The following is a 19,834-nucleotide window of genomic DNA, read 5'->3' on the forward strand; positions in this document are numbered from 1 at the left end:
ATTATTATTATTATTATTATTATTATTATTGGCCAATTTTAACTTTCGGAGCCATTAGTCTGCTGGCATATCGCAAGTTGCCGGTAAAGAAGCTGATGTAAAGTTTATTATTTTACTTTCCATCTACGTTCTATTCCTGTTCTGCGCTTCATTGTTTGTTTACAGCACAGATCTAAATCCAGGTGAGAGCAAGTCTAAAGGATGTGACAAGTCAAAGCCTGTATTCATTCTAAATATTGTTATAAAGAGACAGAAAGAGAAATTGTTGAGCGCAACATAAATTATAAAGGGAGTCTAGCTTCTGCTTTGTGCATATTTTTTTGACACGTTTTCCAGCCAGCCGGTAATAGTAGGATTATATTTTCAGCTATTAATTAGTATCAGAAAGTAGTGTCGTTAAATGATAATGCTTTAAGTTTTCCACTACATCCTGGCAACTGTCTCTCACTGTCTCAGACACTTAACAGCTCATCAAGAAAAGGTAAAAACATGCATTCCTGTGGGACGAGAAACTGTGGGCCAGATGTATCCTGTTTACTCTGCTAACAAACTTGTCTGGAGTCCAAGATACATTGTGTAAGAACATTTAGTCTGGCACAATGTACATAAGGTCAGGGCAAAACCAATTCAGTGAAGTCAAAAGAGTTCTCTGGAGAGGCTGACGCACACATCGGTATGAAAACATTTCTGAAGTGTTAAGTGTTCTCAATATTAATGTCACGGAGGGCGTTCAGAGTGAAGGATATGATTAATAACAGAGCAGTTGCCAACAAACCTTCAGATATCCTGTGGTGGAAAGCTTGTCATGTCAGCCGACATAAACTAAACCGAGAACACTGAGTAAAATATAAGTCCATACGTGGAGTCTGCAATTTAAAAAGTCTGAGGAAACAACAGGCTTCATTATGACTTGGATAAAATCACCCCAGCAGGTGCTGACAGCATGGCACAGTTTTGTTTGTGAAGGGAGGTTGGTAACTCGGGTTATTTACTTTTACAGGAACCATGACCTATAGTGACACTATTTCTTGGGTTGACAGCACATTTGTCCTGTTATCCTCCATTATCTCCTGCTAAGCAAAGACTTAACTCTAAGTAAGAAAGTATTTGAAAACCAGAATATGACTCTCCATGTCATCTATGGTATTGGCTAGACTTCCATCCTCGATCAAAGCAATCAAAGCCTATGATGGATAAACTGTACCAGGTGATAAAAGATGGTAGAAACTTGCCCCAACTTGCAAATATTGCAAATAACACAAATATTCAGCGAGCTTTTTTTTTTCTTTTTCATTCAAAAATGCAATCTCCAGATTTGCAATTTAGGCATGTTCACGCTGACTGACAGCTCCTTCAGTCAGAGATTCATTGCACCTGTCAGGGTAGGACAGCTTTATGAGCTGATAACCTGCTGGAACCTCTGCTCAGGAATCTGTGCAAGGTAAGTTACACTTATTCTAGGTGATGACGTGTGATGTGATGTGATGACAGCTGTGATTGCTAAAGAAACACAGCAAACGCATGAAGTTCTTCGGAATTGGGAGCGCTAAAGGAGACACGAGCAAAACAGGTGAGTATGTTTTCAACTCTTTGTGATTGAACATTTAATTTAAGGTCAACAGAACCGCTGTAATTCATGTGCCAACTTTATTCTGAGACGGCTACAAATAAGGAAGAGCTGCTTAGATTATACCTTTAATTTCATATCTTTTATTGCCATGTTATGTTATCTAGAATATTAGTCAGTGTGTTTGTTTAAAGGCAGGAAATTACCCAGCATCACCACTGGGACATTATTCCCTCCACCGGCCTCCATGCTCACTTATACAATTACTCTATTGTAATTACAGGGAGACATTAAAAAACCCAAAAAAACAACTTTTACCTGAAATTCAAGTTCAATTACATTTTGAAAACATAACTTATGTAAACCTTTTGTTTATCAATGACTTAGCCTGCTGAGGGCTCTGCAAAGACCACGTCACCTTTGATGTTCAGTCTAAAATTAGCAGCCATAAGGAAGTTTCTAATCCTGCACTGGGACATCACAGAGGAGTTGGCAAACTGTAGGCACGATTCACAACATTTAAGATTCTGATGTTGAAGGAAACGTAGTTTTCATATGCTTTCCCTGCTGAGGTCAGAATAATGTGCATTGCAATCATCTGTAAGAGATTAAAGCATTAATGACCTTCTAGTTCTGCACAATAGGGGTTAGCCATCACACTGGGGCATAGCAGCACTGCACCACTTCAGTGAAGTCAAAGAGAATAGAGTACATGTTAATATTGTCAGCAATCAGATCACTGATTGTGACGTTAAAATATTTGAGTAAAATTGTTTTTCCTCCACCAAAGACTTTTTGTGTATTATCACATTGTTTCTGATAAACAAGGAGTTGCTTAATGTATGATTTTAGGTCTTTACCTTCTCTTGTGTGATCACCATCACTTCCATTACTGCCCTCTACTGGCTTCTATCAGAAATGTCCAGGTCTCTAGCAGGGCTGGACTGGGACAAAAAATCGGCCCGGGCATTTTGACTAGAGACCGGCCCACCAAAAATGTGACGTCATTCAGGGGTAAAACCGCAAAGGATTCTGGGAACTTGTGGCAAGCGGTACTAGCGCATGCAGGCTTTCAATTGAACTCAGTTACACAGCGATAAAAAGAAACACAAAAACTGTTGTATTATTAACTGCAATAGCCGGTGTTGTGCCAAAAAGTAATTGTCTGCCAAAAACTGATTTCCGGTATTTGCCAAAAACTGATTGCTCGTATTTAAATTGCTATAAGTAACTTGTTGGGCTATAATATGTGAAACATATGTCAAATGCATCCCTCATGGATGACATAAAGTCATATTGAGCTACAAACAACATTAGTGTAACAAGGTAGAAGCCGCAATCAGTCTTTGGCAGTGACTTTTATATAACCTTTATTTATGCCGTTAAAAAAAAGTCTAATTAACATTAAAAATGTATTTTGTAAGAAGTAATTGGACAGCAGAAATGGCTCAAATATTACAATAGTTCTGTAAAAATATTTAAAGTGGGGATAAAGGACCGGATTGGTTATAATGTAAGTACAATAACACAGAGTTGTAAAGATACTTGAAAAAACAGATAATTTTTTAATTCCATATATAGCCCCTTTGTAAACGCTGTTCACCGAAGTCTATTTACCAACATAGATATTACACATAAAAAATACAAGCAAACATTGGAAATCACTTTTTGGCACAACACCTGTTGCATGACAGCCACGGGAAGCCGATGGGTAAAGAGATCGGTTGTTATCGGATTACGTCGCGGAAATTGTTTAAGCCATGTTTCCGAAGTAACAAAGAGCCGATGGATGGTCTATAAGATTGCTAAACAAGGGGGAGGGTGCATCCGACCTCCTCGGGTATAATTGGTCCAGCCCAGAGTCGATAATGACCAATTGGCCAATCCAACACCTTTCATTATTTATACCCTTCCAAAAAAAAAAAAAAAAAAAAAAAATCGATCGGCCCATAAAAACAAAAAATCGCAAATGCCCGGTATGCCCGATGGCCAGTCCAGCTATGGTCTCTAGCTAGAGTCTAATTAGATAGTGTTCATTTACAGTGAAGATGCCATCAGTGACACCTGTTAAATGAGAGAGACTCAACAAAAACAACAGAATGGCCTCCAAAGTCAACAGCCTACAAAACCTTTTGTTGTTGTTGTTTTTGGCATATTCAAATAACGGTAAAGAGATTAGTGATCGCTTCTGGGAACACTTTAAAGAGAAGTGGTACCAGTTTGACTGGAAATAGCTTATAAAATCAGACCGTCGCCTGATGACTGATGGCTATAAGACCAACGCAACGTTAGGCATGAGTAAAAGAGAATAATTCTCAGAAGATTTTAATATTTTTTTTCACGTTTGTGAACACCTATTGTGTGTTTGAATGAAATACTCTGCTTCGGTTTTTCTGGTTCAAGACGTTTCAAAGCCCATAGTCTTTGGTGTTTACTTTTCTAACGTCAAACTGATGTTGTAGCTTAAAAAATAAGTTTTTCCTTGACTGGCATAAGAGTTCTCATACAGGACTTTTGAAAGCATGCACAGACTTTTGAACTGACATTTCTAGATATCTTTTGACTTCACGTTTTAGAAGCTCTCAGTTTTAAAATGTGTGTAGAGAGGTCTTCACGGTCCGCTGCGTAACAAAAACATAATTTAACGAAATGACTACGGATTTGGAGACAAGTTTGGCCATGTTGCAGTATCTCTATTAATCTCGCTCGCTTGTTGTTTAGTGTGAACAAAACAAACTCAAACTCATGGCATTACGCAAACCTATTACAATAACAAACTATTATAAAATTAGCTCCACCCACAGATGTCTTGATGCTTCAGAAGAAGTCATGGGGGATGAAACGTTTGTCCCACGTCCAGATGAACAGAATCAACTTTTTGGGATATAGCCGTAGAACAGAGTAGCTACACAAATGATAAATCATTTTGGCACTGCCAGCTAGCTACTATCACAAAAACCTGGTTTTCCATTAGTTTTCTCTCTTTTCCCTTTTGGGCGGCTAATTATATTTATATTTATAAGTCCTCGTTATCTGTTAGTGCAGTTACCGAACATGTGTTTCTCTCTGTAAACATAACAGTGCATCACATTCAGTTACTACTTCGATGCTAATAATCAACAATTACACGAGTAAAAATAACACTTTCTTTATGGGTTTTATGAGGGCTCCTGTCCTTTTTGTTGCTGCCTATTCTACTCCTTTCTTTTCTCACTAGATGGGAAATTCACCATTACCTTCTTTTTAATTAATAAACTATTTTCTTGGGAATGGGTTGATTTTGTTTGATAATTTGGCCTCGGAGACTCCAGCATTTGACTGCATCCTTTAGTTATCTTAGTTTAGTTTCTTCATCTTTGTTGATCACTGTAAAGTGTTTCAGCAGATTTTCTTGTGCAGCCATAGGCAGGTCTTAACATGACACCAGTAATTTAGTTTCATTTTTCCCCATCACTTGAAAGGATCTGAACGTGATAAGATCACTGTATGCGCTATCACGCAAGAATAACTTCTGAATAAATAAACTGGAAATGTGCTTTGCTTTGCCAGCTTACCTATCCTAAATTTGCAGGTAGAGGCGGTTAGACTGAACATGGTAAAACATACAAAAGAATGACATAAAATCTGTGTTTACCACAAATTTCAGATTAACTCATTAGCAAAGGTGTGAAAGTACAGATGCCCCTTTCTATAGAAATTCCCATATCCTGACTGCTGAGTTTATAACCTCTGGCCTCCTTAAGGAAACAAAGTAACCCTTCTCACATGGCCAGCCCGGATAAGGAGTTTTTGCTCACTGACAGGCTCACACTCTGATAAAAAGCTTTAGTTTATAATTGCAGTTATCGTCCTAATTGCAATATTCTAATGGCAATTTAGGCCTTAACCTTGACACTGGCTTACAATAATGCAAGTTTTAACTTCACCTATACACTTGGAAATACTGTATATAAGTAATCTATAATGGGGAAATTGTGGGCAGTGAGGGGAATCCTTCAACATCCAGAACAGATGAGACATTCAAGTGCATCTTTGCTGATTTTACCACTGATATGTAACGGTGGTAAAAATGATGCATGGGAGAGGTTTACCTCTAAACAGGTTTTTATGGTGTGAAAGTAACCTAACCATGTACTCTTCTGGTTATCTTCAGTGTTGGGAAGGTTACTTTTAAAATGTATTCCAATACAGAATAAATGCCCCAAAATGTATTCTGTAACATATTCCGTTACGTTACTCAATGAGAGTAACGTGTTCTGAATACTTTGGATTACTTAATATATTATCATGCTGTTTACAACTACATGAATGTACTATTGCTGTGATTTATTACTGTTACTGAAGGTCCGCGGCTCCGAACCGTAGTAAAGGGACCTCTGGCTAATACGGTGGGCTCGTGTCGGGCTCGTAGCCGAAAACTAGCTTTACTTTGTTGTCTGGGTCAACTTTGCTAGCGAGAGACAGAGAGAGGCGTTGAAAGGCTGCTCCAACGGAACTTATTGTTTTTGGAGGAAAACACGAACACGGTGTACAGTCGAGTCTTAATAGCTTACTTACAACTGGGCTCGTCAGGCTCTCTTCTTGGCTGCAGTGGTTATTATTATATTTACATGCTTCCAGCTCCCGTTTCTGCTTGATGACAGCTCGTACTTTTCCTTTTTCTCCCTCCCTCGCTCACAGACACATAACGTGTATGGCAGTCCATTCTCCCTGCAGCACGGACTACACTGCCTATAATGCTACATTCTTTAGAGCTATACCTGTAGCATTCTGCCTATTAGCTTAGCACAACAACAACAGGGCTCTCTCACCCAGGAAACACGCAGAGAGAGAGCGTCACCCTGTAACCATAGCAACCGTAACGCTGTCGCCTGGAACAACAGAACGTAGCTGTCAAACAAAACCCAAACAGTCCTGACCCGCGACAACATGAAAAAGGGAAGTACCGCCGTGTAATCCATTTATTTCAACAAAGTAACTGTATTCTAAATACCACCTTTTTAAACGGTAACTGTAACGGAATACAGTTACTCATATTTTGTATTTTAAATACGTAATGGCGGTACATGTATTCCCTTACTCCCCAACACTGACAGACGGAAAAATGAAACACATCAAGAAAAGAACACTGTTACAACAAACATGTGGGAGGCTTGGTTATGTTCTGGTGCTGCTTTGCTGCATCTGACACAGGGTGTCTTGAATCTGTGCGGGGTACAATGAAATCTCAAGACTATCAAGGGATTCTAGAGAGAAATGTGCTGGTCAGTATCAGAAAGCTTGGTCTCAGTCGCAGATCATGGGTCTTACAACAGGACAATGACACAAAACACAGCTAAAAACACCCAAGAATGGCTAAGAGGAAAACTTAAGACTATTTTAAAGTGGCCTTCTATGAGCCCTGACCTCAATCCTATTGAGCATCTTTGGAAGGAGCTGAAACATGCAGTCTGGAAAAGGCGCCCTTTAAACCGGAAACAACTGGATCAGTTTGCTCATGAGGAGTGGACCAAAATACCTGCTGAGAGGTGCAGAAGTCTCATTGACAGTTACAGGAATCGTTTGATTGCAGTGTTTGTCTCAAAAGGTTGTGCAACAAAATATTAAGTTGTGGGTACCATCATTTTTGTCCAGGCCTGTTTCATGCATTTATTTTTTAAATAATTCAGTTGAAGCTTGGTTGAAAAGCAATGTCTGACTTTCATTGGTTAAGATTTATGGAACTTTTATTTATTATTACTTTTGTCAGATTAGTTATTTCTGTGACCATTGTGACCATTCATTGACCGAAGGGTAGCAACATTTTTGTCCACGTCTGTAAATATTTAAATACATACTAAATCTTTGTTAAGCAAGTAACATCAGGATCTTTACTGCACATGTACATCAGCAAAAAATATCTTGGCGTGCAGTTAAATGGTGAAGTCAACATCAAAATAAATGGCTCCTTGTTCTACAGAAGTCACACACATTAGAGGCAAACAGATTTAACTGTCAGCCACAAAGTCTTTGCGTAGTTACAAGTTCTAACATGCACAAATGCTCAAAGAAACCATGGCAGCCCTGTAAGTATAAACAAACTTACTCAAGGTTTTTCAAACATCTAAAATATAATGTTTATTTAGCAGACAACTCTGCAGGTTCCAGAGTAATTCCAAGAAAAGTGGTGGCGTTTGTTTGAGTGACATTTGCATAGTAAGGTAAGGAGGTGCCACAACATGTGCTGGCTGATTTAGGGGATCGTGGGCATTATATAAGACTGAAGTCTGTCCACTCTTACCTGCAGACCTGCTCCATATCTACTAAACAACACGCTTCCTCTTTCGTGACTCATTCAGGTAAGATGTTTGTTTAACAATTTTAGGACTAATGACTAAAATCAGTTATTATAGTTTTACTTTTTGTTTATTTTTAGTGTTAGGTTTTGTTTGGTTTTTATTAGTTTCATAGTCTTATTAAATAGTATTACTATATGGGCATTTAATTTATATTTTATTTTAAATTGCAGTCCTTTTTCTTTTAAAAGAAAAAAAACCCAAGCAATGTTTTTAATATTTATATATTATTTCACCTATTTTTTTCTCACCTAGATTTAGTCAGGCGACCCACCTTTATCATTATGGGTCACCTATACCTATTAGAACAGGTGCTGCACTTGTGCTGTTGCAGACTGTTACCGTGCAAAAAACAGCTCATAAAACTGGGAGTTAAATCTTAGGTAATTTCCTCTAAATGTCTACCACTTTAATCTCAGTATGTATATTGTTTTTAGTTAATTCTATTAATATTATTAGTAGTAGCAGCTATAGTCAATATAAACATTAAGCATGAACTGAGCAGCTTCCTAAAAAGCAAATGGGCAAACAGTGCTTAACAAATGTATTAGACCATCTATCATAACAAGAATGAAAATGTGTTTTTAGAAGTTACTTAGAATTATATTGTTATCTATTAGGCAAAATAAAATATGAAAATTAATGGATAACAACAGCTTTAAAAATACTATTTTGATTAAAGAGGCTACACATACAGTTGGTTACAGAAACATAAAATATGATTTTGTTTTTTACTAATACTGTTAATTTAGAGCAGCTGTGGCATAAACGTTACACTGGGTGGTGGTCTAATAAATTTATAATTTGTATGTACTTGTTTTGTGCAGACAGAGATTTTCATACATAAAGAAGCCTACAAATAACCTTTTCTGAAGTACTAAATTTAAACACGAGCAAAGAAGGATAAAATTGTCTTATATGACATTTAAATATATGAAATGACAGAGTATATCATGTTTTTCTGGCATTGACTTTTTACATCAATTCTTACATCAACCAAGCTTTATTTTTAATATCTAAAGTTATGTTACCAAAAAAAATATTTAACGTAATTTACTGGTTGTAATCTGGAGGTGGAGTAGACTGATAATCACCCTGGAGGTTTGAGGAGTGTACTGATCATTTTAAGAAAAATTATTTTACTGTTAGGATTTGAGCTGACATTGTTTCTTTGTAGCATATCATTTATTATACTAATCTGTCAAATTTACATGCCAACTTCTTGAAAACAGACACCAACACTGCAGCAATGCCTCTTCCTGGTGCATGCCTGAACATTATGGAGGCTCGTTACAAGCAGAAGGGATATGGGAGCATCTCCAACCCTGAAAGGTTCTGTAACCAAGACTTCAAGAACCTGAAGCACTACTGTCTAATCAAAGGAGTAAGGTACGTCGATGACATGTTCCCCCCTGATGCAAAGTCTATTGGCCAGGGGATACTGAGGCCCACCGACCTGGCCCACGTGAAGTGGCTAAGACCTGCAGTGAGTATTTAAAGATATTTAAATTGCACATTAGATGCTCTATCACATCTAAATGTTTAATCAGCCGGGGACTGATTCCCCCTTTTTCACTGCAAACGATTCAGTTTAAATTTTCTGCTAACGACATTTTTCTGCAGTCAGATTGCAAAAGTGTTTAAATGAGCTGTTTTTATTCATAATACTTAACATTTCAAAAATAAAAGCGGTTGCCCAAAACAAGCTTGACGGGCAAAACTAGACTGCTAGACATGAGCTAATAATTCATTTTAGAATTTTAGAAAACAAAATACAATATTTTGTCCACCTTTGCCCCACTGCATTTGAGATTGTGAAAATGTAACTCTTCTTATGAACCAAGAAGTGAAATTTTCACTGTAACAGCGCCCTCTAGTGGATGGGACAATAATTAAATTAATCCTGATATTTAAGCCTGTGAAGTTGTGAATTAGGGGCCATGGAAGAGTTTCATATTTCAAACTTGGCCCCAAACCTCTCAAATTTGGGAATGATCTGATACATTAAGTAAAAGTGGAAATGAGTGAAGCAATCCTTATATTTGAAAACTGACTCCCTGTTTTACAGCAAATTGCTCCTGATCCTGAATTTGTGGTTGATGGCGTCTCCAGATTTGACTTTGGTCAAGGTGTACTTGGTAGGGTCATTTCTTCACTCTTAATATTTACACTCTTGTATCTGCCTGCAGTCCTGATTGTTCTTTTTTGTTGTTGTTAAACAGGAAACTGCTGGTTTCTTGCATCAATCGGCGCACTGACTTTCCAGAAACACATCTTTAATCAAGTTGTTCCCCTCGACCAAAAAATCAAAGAGAACTACTGTGGCATTTTTCACTTCAGGGTAAACATCATTAAACTATCAGAATAAGAGAAGTAATTATTATCTGTAACTGTTTTTTCCCCACTAAACTAAAACTTAAAAGCTGTTTATTTCACAGAGTTTGGATTATTTTGTCTCTAATGATCAAATTTCATGAAACACAACAAGCTCACAAAATAGTTGTATCTTTACTTTAGTTCTGGAGATTCGGGCGGTGGGTGGACGTCGTCATTGATGACAAGTTGCCGACGATCAATGGCAGACTAATCTTTGTTCACTCCAAAGATCCAAATGAGTTCTGGCCTGCTCTGCTGGAGAAAGCTTATGCCAAGTATGCAAAGAAACATATGATTTATCTGATATACAGTGAACAAGTTACATGTGGGGGATCTGTGAAAAATATTATCTACCTCTGTCAGGGTTTGTGGTTCCTACACCGACATGACTTCTGGAACTCCTTCAGAGGCTATGATGGATTTCACCGGTGGCGTCCACATGTGCGTCCAGCTGTCGGACGCCAGTTCAGACGTGTGGGGGCTGATATGCAGAGCTGGCAAATCCAACACATTGATGGGCTGTGGTACACCTCAAGGGGTAAGCACAAAAAAACAGAACTCAGAAACAGCCTGAGGTTATTCAGGGAGATTATTCTCCAACTACTAAAAAGGGCTTAGAGGGCTTTGATTAGTGTTAGTATAGATTAGAGATGCTGTGAAACTGTTTTGACATTTTAACAAACATTTTATGCATTTTGAGGTGAGTTATAACAAAGTCTGTGTTTTCCACTCAGACTGCACTTCATTATCTACCAATAAAACTGGTATCATATTGCCTAAAAACTATAAAACTAAGTCAATGACGTAATGATAAAGTTATATTTATGGCATAATCAACCAATATTGCACAAATACAACCCAAGTTAGCATGCACTTTGGGACTGCTTAAGTGGGAATGCAAATCCTGGAACAAGAAGACTGTTTTGACTTACTGGACTCTGAAAGTTCAAAATCTATTTTAAGTTTTTTGTGAAGCGGTTGATTGACTGCCAGAAACACCTTTTATGAAGACAAAGAGTCCCAAAATGTTGGAATTTGCTTTAAGTCAACATAATCAAACTTTGCAGTCACTTTTTTCTAATGATATTATTGAATCAGAAGTCTTTATTTACATTTTTTATGCTTTTACAATAACCAGTGTTCCTTGATTGTAGAAAAAATCTGCTAACACAGTTTCGCCAAATGGACTGGTCCAAGGGCACGCCTACACTGTGACAGGGGTTAAAGAGGTAAAGAATTATACTTACACAGTAATCACAGTTAGTAGTGGAAGTGAATCTACAGTAATAACATTTCCCTGGTAAGATTATAGCAATAAAAAGAATGCTATCACATAGTATCACAGTATGCAGTGTAGGAAGAATTACAGTAAAAACAAGCTCCTGACATATTAGACAAAATGTTGAGGGGAGATTTAAAAACCTTTGAGCATACATTTAAATACAACAATAATATGTCCCAAAAGGTTGATTCTGTTCATCTGGACGTAGCGTTTTGTGGGAGAAACGTTCCGTCACTCATCCAAGTGACTTCTTCAGTCTCAGCTGACTGCAGGTTTCCCCAACCTTATAAACAATGACTGAAAATAGAACCACTGAATGAACAATGGGCTCTGATATCAGTTCCTTGATCATTAATATGCAAATTCTCATGACCATTGACTAACAACTACTGATCAAAGACCGCTGATCAGTGGCCATGAGTACCATCCACAGAGAGTTGGGGAATGGCTGCAATCACAGCAATCACGTAAATGGCCTCCTTGACTCCCCCTCAAACCAGTGTTCCCAGCTGATTGTTCGTTCAGTGATGCTCGTTTCAGTCATTGTGCAAATGTACTGTTTATAAGGTTGGGGAAACCTGCAGTAAGCTGAGACTAAAGACCTCACTTGGATGAGTGACGAAACGTTTCTTGCATTGAAAACGTTACGTCCAGATGAACAGAATCAACCTTTTGTGATTTACTTACCTGGATGATTGAGCATGCATTGAACCAATAACTGTGATTTTTCTGGTGCCTGCTGCCAGCTTATTAGCCAAGGAAAACTTGTGAAGCTGATCCGTTTGTGGAACCCCTGGGGCAAAGGAGAGTGGGTAGGAGACTGGAGTGATCGGTAAGCAGTAATCAGCTTTGGTATATTTAATTAGAGAATAATTTTCTTCAAAATATGCAACTCTAGATAAAAATTACCAACATAATGTGTCATCTCTTACCTAAAATACTGTCTTTAAGGTCCCCCATGTGGAACACTGTGAGTTCTCAAGACCGCCAAATGTGCCAATCAGTGGCCGATGATGGAGAGTTTTGGTAAGCAAATTTCATTAAAAGAAAACTACAACCTATGGCGGTATTATATTAATACCACCAGAAGTTGTAGTTTTCTCTTTTTTTGCTTTATTTACTCTGTACTATGTCATAAGCTTAGAGTTTTATACTTTGACATCACATCTAAATAAATTAGGAATGAGAATCTACCTGATTTTATTAACAGGATGGCATTTGAAGATTTCTGTAAGTTCTACACAGATCTTGACATCTGTGGCCTGAAACCAGACTTCATAGATGGAAAATCCTCTGCTCAGTGGAAGACCTCTGTGTACGAGGGTCGGTGGGTTGCTGGAACTACTGCTGGAGGCTGCAAAAAAAACAGAGGTAATTATATAGCATATACTGGAATATAAGTGTTTAAATGTTTAGCAGAACAGAATGTTTTAATCTTCAATTCATGTAAATAAAACATATTTTTCCTCTATGTCCTCCAGACACTTTCTGGACAAATCCACAGTATCGAATTAAGGTCGTAGGTGAAAACTCAGAGACCAATGGGGAGAAAAACATCCTCGTGTCTCTCATGCAAAAGCCTGACAAGAGGAACAGATGCCTGGTGCAGAACCTCCACATTGGTTTTGCTGTATATTTGGTAAATATTTCTCTTGGTCATATCATTCATACACGCATAACTATGGTAAAAACAAAAACCATGTTGAAGTTCACATTTTCAGAGCATGGAAATGTATTTAACCATTGTCAGAACTTGTATCGTAATGTGGAAACAACAATAATAATGTGGTGTTGAAATGCAGAAAATGACAGATCAAAAATTAACTACAACATAAAAATTATTTGTAAGCTAGAAAACATTTTGTTAGCAAGCCAAGCTTTAATATGCTGTCCAAACATTCATACAGTGGCTGTGCACATGTTGAAATAACTAACTAACGACTAACTGAATTATTATTTATTCCCAACATGAACAAAATTCCTCTGACGTCCTTCAAGGTGTCTGAAGACGTAAGAAACTAATTTATTCTATTTTATGTTAAGGTCAAGGAAAGTACACTGTCTTTCACTATTAAGGTTCTGTGTATCTGTATGCGCTGATACATAAATCCTTCAAGCTGACATGTCTGTACGCACTTCAGAAACTTCTTCAAATGAAATTGGGGAGCTGAAATATCACTTTGAATAATTTCAGTACAAAGCGCAAAGTGGGAAGTTTCCAGCAATGTTCTTCAACACCCATCAGCCTGTTGCTCGGAGTGATAAATACATGAATGCCCGTGACGTGACAGAGTTCCTTATGCTGAAGCCAGGTGAATATCTGATTGTGCCATCCACCTTCGAACCCAACGAGACAGCCTCCTTCATCCTCACCATCCACTCAAGAGAAGAGACGTGTTGCTAGTATGCTCACCCTCGATGTCTGATGATATGACATTTTCAAACAAAATTTGCATTTGACACATTACAGTTGATTTCTATGAAAGTAATGCATATTGGTCTGTCTCCCCACAGTGAGAATTCAAATTCAAATGAGCAGAAATATGAGCCAGTTGAAAAGGTTTGTAACAAATCATTTAATTGTGTCCATTTTATTCTGCTGTTCATGTGTTATTAACGCAAACTGTTGACTCGTCAGGTCACAAAAGTAAAAAACCATCAGGATGAAGAAAACAAGAAAACATTCTTCCGTCAATACTCTGACAAGGTAATTAAAAAAGATCTTTTTGCTAATAATATTAGCCACATTACTGCAATATTACAAATGTATATAGCATTATGTGTCTAACGTCTGTGTAATGTATCAGGTAGTAAAGCAAATCAATTAATGTTTCAGTATGAAGAAGTGGATGCTGAGCAGCTCCAGAGGCTTCTAAATGAAAACATCCTGAAAGGTTTGGCCTTTAAAAACTCTGTCAAGCTCAATTTAAATTTACTGGGCCACCTACACATGGCTGCTTGGCCATGGGAACCCATTCCATGAAGCTCCTTGTGCACAGTTTTTGTGCTGATGTTAATGTAGCGTAGTTTCCAGGTCTGACCCGTCCAATTTATGAATCAGTATTATTTCCTGTAAGCCTTCATCGGACTCTGGCAAACTCTGGTTCATGAGAATATGACTCTAACTTACTGGTTTATTGGTAGTTTAACGTCTTCGTTAATACAAAATAAACTGTGGTCCACATTAGTGTAAACATCAGTAATACAGCAGGGTGTGCAAGACCCTCAGTTTCTTAGTTGCCATGGCTACTTCGACATGCAGTCTATGACCCTGGATACTGTGGATGACAATTGTGCTACACTGTCTTTGCTAATTCAGCTCTGTTTTATTTAGGAGACATGAAATCTGGAGGGTTCAGCCTTGATGCCTGTCGCAGCATGGTGGCTCTACTGGATGTATCCTGTTATAATACATGTGATACTAGAAAAAGCAGATTAAGAAACTTTGTAGTTTGCCTTTTTGAGCTGTTGAAAAGTAACAATGAATCTTTGTAGGTACATAACAGAAGAATAGTCTATGTGTAAGCAAACCCGTGTGCTTCTCTGTTGATTTAACCAGCATTACTCATCTGAAAGACCAGACTAAGATTTGTCCCTTTGCTACCTTAATGTGGGTTTTAAAAGACGTCGATCACAGGCAAACTAAACAGTGAGGAATTCGTCCGTCTGTGGAACAAGGTCACTAAATACAAGGTAAAGAAAGAAAAAAAAAAAAACAGCCTTAAGACATATATCAATACATCTGCTATAGATGTGAAGATTTTCCCTGATCACAGTTTCTTTTTTTTCTTCTCTTATCAGGAGACTTTCTTCCTCACCGACGTTTCAAAAACAGGAACGCTGTCACTGAGTGAGCTGAGGAATGCATTTGTAGCTTCAGGTATATCAGACAAGGATTCAGTATATTTAATATAAATGTAATATGTTCAAATATAAATAGTATGAACAAAAAAACAATTCTGTGCTTCATACTGCAACACTGAATCACATTAAATTATGTAATAAAATTCTAGATTATAGTTTAACTGCATAAATTATCATTGGAAAAAATACAAGAATTATAGTATAGTATAATTAATATATATTCATTATATAGATGATATTGTAAATGTCACAGTAAACATGTTAATGTTTGGATAAAAATGTTCCAACTATCATCATAAAGTTACAAGCACACAAACCACTTCCTGGTGCATTTGGATGAGTTGAAATGAGGGTTCCTAATACCTATCTGCAAATACCTGCTCCTCTTGTCCTTATTATCTGGTTAGGCAAAATGTACCTTTATCTGTGACTTCTGCTTTATTTGCATCAGCCAGACAGGACAGGTTCAACCAGATAACCTCTCTCCCTGTACACTACCCATCCCATGAAACAACCAAAGCCCTGAATAGCTCCTTTGGAGCTGGATGAGATTGTTTTCCAAACATATTTAAAGCCTGATGGCAAGATTAGATGATCCCGAGTCCAGCTATTGGCCCACATCCTTCAGACTGTTGATGTCAGGATCTTGATATCCAGTGACAACAATAAGTGGTGTTGTGTTCCCTTTTTATTGGCAGAAGGATGTTTAAGGATGTTTGAGAAAGTTGAAATGGTTTATATGGACTGAAGGTGGGAGGATGGGTCATCCTTATGACTTTGCACATGGCTGAATATTGTAACTATTGTCTGTCATCCTCACAAATAGAATGGGATTTCATACCAGCTTAATAATGCAATTATACAGATAGATAGATAGATAGATAAGCAAACTCCTCCTAAAGTCTGACTGTGTGTGTTCTTCAGGAATGAAGGTTTCAGATGACATGCTCAGTCTGATGGCTCTGCGCTATGGCGCCTCCTCTGGACACATGACACTGGAGTGCTTCATCAGTCTCATGATTCGCTTGGACTGCATGAAAAGTAAGTGAAGCTAAGAAGAAATAACAACAGTAGACGTGTAGATAGCTGAAAATAAATCTCATGCAGTGAGAATGAAAAGTTTTTTCAGTTGAAAACATGTTTCTCGCTTCTAAGATTTGATTAAGGTTCATGATTTGTACAGTTTAAACTCAAAGTTGTGTTCTTCAACAGAAATCTTCAAACAGTTGTCTGATGGAAAATCCATTAATCTCAAGGAGTCAGAGGTAATAAAGTCACTTTAGTGCTAACAGAGCAAAATAATAAGTAAATATAAATATAAATATTTGTACAAAGAAAATGCATTAGTTTAAATGGTGATACTTAAATGTTATTAATAAATAATCTCTGTCTTATTTTCAGTGGATGTACGTTTCCATGTACACTTAAGCCAGCTGAAAGACAGATGCACGTTTCATCTGGAAAACACAAGAAGATATTTCAAAAGCTTGTTTTCTGTGAATTAGCTATAACACTTTATTACTTTGAAACAACTAAACACAATAATGTGAAACTATAACAAACACTATATATAAAGCTGTAAACCTTATGCCTCTCTGCATATTATGTCAATGACTGAATAACTGCATTTTTTTTTGTAAATAGTATTGCAAACTTGTCAATCTGTGTTTTAATTAGAGATGGCACGATACCAATAGCGATATCATAAAGTTGGATATCTGCCGATACCAATACGAATCCGATATAGTGTGTTTTTTAATCAATAAAACTGTTTTTTAATATCTGGCTGTGTTTTGTATAAGTTCATACTGAAGTTTTAAAAAAACAAAACACTAAAGCTATTCTGTTAAACCTGTATGCAAAAAATACACTGCACCCAAAATATTTCATAGTTCAGCAAAACTGATCAATCTAATAAACTTAAACCTGCTCCATCCTCCCTATTCTGGTATTTTAAACAATACTTAGCAGAAATATTAAGCAACTTAACTAATAGGGTTGCCAACTCCCAGCAAAAAAAATTTAAAAAAAGGGAACGACCCCCACCCTCCACCTCATGATGCTTAACATCTTTCTTCAACAAATTTGCAGACTGCACGAATGGTATCTTCCCAAAGGAAAAAGTACTATAGCTTACTAGGGTATATTAGACTTAATAGTTACTATATACATTTTACATCAGATTAAAACTTTGGGTGTAAGATTCAGATAGTTATTTATTAAAAGCTAAACATTTTAACTGAGAATAAGAAAGAAAAGTATGTTTTTGTGCCCCCTTTTCCTGTTAATGCCCTATCGGCCCCCCTGGCTAAACTTTGCTACACCCGCCCCTGCAGAAGAGGCAGTCGCTCCATATATCGGTTGTTAAGCTTAACGTGGGAATGCTGTACAAACATTCAGAGATTAATTTACACACTTGCTTTACTTCTCTCTGGGATAACTTTCTTGGAGATGAAATTCCGGTTTGGTAGCGAGGCTCCAAATACTCAACCAGACCACCAAGAGGTCTCGCACTCCACAGCCGCTCTATCACGTGACGCATACTGCTCGACGTGCTAAGGTTATGAGCTGAGTTACGTGATATTTAATGGATTGGATTACATTTTTTATTTCTCTCCGATTTCTCTCTGATATCCGATCCAGTAATTTAGGTCAGTATAGGACCGATACGTAATATCAGATCGGTCCATCTCTAGTTTTAATAGAAACAAAATACAGATGTTAGTGAATGACATGGGACTACTGTATGAATCAAAAATGAATGAAGTGGATGGGAAATTAAACTGATAAGTAAATAAATTTAAAAAATCTAGGAAAATGGAAATTCAAAGAAAAAAATGTCACATTTAACTGTTTTTATATGTATTTTTCTATATCAGCTGCTTTTTAAAATTCCTTTTATATTGGGGAGAGGAAGCAGCAAACTTCATTGGGTCAGTTTCAATCCTAAGCTAATAGTGAGAGGCTGCGTTCTCCTTCTTTGAATAAAGCATTTTCTTTGTGATCTTTTTCCAGCAGCTGGGACCTTTAAAAAAATAATTTATTTTGTGGGTTTTTATATATTTAGCTGCATAGCTGCCTGTAAAGTTACATTTTCTTAATAAAATTGTATTTTATATGTAGATTTGCCTTTTTTGAGTCTTCTTTGACAACTTTTTTTTCTTACCTAGACACTTTTATGGTTACTTCCCTCTATCACTTTGAATACTTTAGACATTTTAAAAAATATATAAAAAGTTTCTTGCCAGATGACCTGTCCAAGGTGTACTCCACCTCTACCATTTAACTCATTCATGTTTATTCTCTACAGGACCTTCATGAGCTCATCGCCTGGAGTTTTTCCAACAACCCAGGAGGAAGTGGATTTGCCTTCATGCTATGGCCCAACCCAAAAAAGGTGTGTTTCAGGCCAGTAGCCCTCACGGAGCCTTTGTTTTGCTGTAAGTCTCGTTCCTGCTGTGAAGCAAATAATTGTTCCACTATTTATAAAGCAGATGTGAGTGAAAATGCTGTAAAGCAAACATCCATCCACACACTGTTGGTGTGTGTGTGTGTGTGTGTGTGTGTGTGTTTAACAAAGCAGTTTGATCCTCCTTCTTGGTCTCCCTCAGTAATGGTTTCTTTGATTGTATGTATCTCAGAGCTGGTGATGCTCAGTTGTGTCTGCTGCTTGAACTCAGAAACTTTAATGTTGTGTTTCATTAACTGGCTTTTTCTCAGGCCAGTAACTTGATGAATTTATCCTCTGAACTGAGAGAAGTCTTGCTTTATTATTCTGTGAGACCCTAACGAGAACCTTTATTTTTCTGTTTGATGTTTTTTTTTTCTATGTTGCACTTGAAGAAACTTTCAAAGTTCTTGAAATTTAGTAACTAACTGAAGTGAAAGCATAGATTAACTGGCGGCTGCTAGAGGTTACTTGTTGCTGCTGGCCTTGTGATGCTTTTATTCACAAGCAGGTTGCCACCGGTAGTTTGCACAAAAGATGCCAACTTGTATGCAGAAACTCGCTACTTACTTTCTGAGCTGTAATAAGAAACATCCAAGAAATTCCGATCCAAAGTGGACACAGAGAAAGCAGTAGGATACAACTTTTCAAAAGAAAAATTGTATCCTACTGCTGCAACCAATGGACAACCAAGTGTTACAGGAGGAAAATGGTATAGAAATTACTTCTCTTTTTATTGCACAAAAGGACTCTATGGGACACTAGCATGCTAACGCAAAGTAACCCAAGGATCCAAAGTGATGATAAAACTAAGTCAATGCCGAGACCAGCCCAGCAGCAAGACTTAGGATAATGGTTAATGTGTAATACATTATTGTTTGAATAACAACCCCAACACTAATCCCCTTTTTCACAGTGTCACTGCTGCTTCCATGAAAACGACTGGTCTTTGTGGAAGCCTG

The 19,834-nt window shown here is 37.4% G+C and overlaps 1 protein-coding gene across 1 annotated transcript; it reads left to right on the top strand.

The window, feature by feature from the left end:
* Window positions 1–7,682: 7,682 nt before the first annotated feature.
* On the top strand, window positions 7,683–16,904 carry LOC102785175 (calpain-1 catalytic subunit-like). Its single transcript, XM_006807473.3, has 23 exons — window positions 7,683–7,767; window positions 7,854–7,905; window positions 9,135–9,388; window positions 9,971–10,040; window positions 10,125–10,243; window positions 10,420–10,553; window positions 10,642–10,816; window positions 11,433–11,507; window positions 12,307–12,392; window positions 12,512–12,586; window positions 12,771–12,931; window positions 13,042–13,199; window positions 13,559–13,570; window positions 13,755–13,963; window positions 14,075–14,120; window positions 14,199–14,267; window positions 14,397–14,454; window positions 14,895–14,956; window positions 15,185–15,253; window positions 15,362–15,440; window positions 16,349–16,465; window positions 16,637–16,689; window positions 16,826–16,904. The coding sequence occupies exons 3-23, from the start codon at window positions 9,152–9,154 to the stop codon at window positions 16,850–16,852; spliced, it is 2,091 nt and encodes a 696-aa protein (XP_006807536.2). The 5' UTR covers window positions 7,683–7,767; window positions 7,854–7,905; window positions 9,135–9,151; the 3' UTR covers window positions 16,853–16,904.
* The last annotated feature ends 2,930 nt before the right edge of the window (window positions 16,905–19,834 follow it).

The sequence above is a fragment of the Neolamprologus brichardi genome, chromosome 19 (genome assembly GCF_056152115.1).
Source record: "Neolamprologus brichardi isolate AB-2024 chromosome 19, ASM5615211v1, whole genome shotgun sequence".
NCBI classification, from domain to species: Eukaryota; Metazoa; Chordata; class Actinopteri; order Cichliformes; family Cichlidae; genus Neolamprologus; species Neolamprologus brichardi.

What these genes read in the sequence shown, in the direction of transcription:
- LOC102785175 (XM_006807473.3), top strand. Translation starts at nt 9,152, where the DNA reads ATGCCTCTTCCTGGTGCATGCCTGAACATTATGGAGGCTCGTTACAAG. An exon ending in GCTGTGGTACACCTCAAGGG is followed by an intron (nt 10,817 to 11,432) that starts GTAAGCACAAAA and finishes CCTTGATTGTAG; the next exon opens with AAAAAATCTGCTAACACAGT. An exon ending in AGAGAAGAGACGTGTTGCTA is followed by an intron (nt 13,964 to 14,074) that starts GTATGCTCACCC and finishes GTCTCCCCACAG; the next exon opens with TGAGAATTCAAATTCAAATG.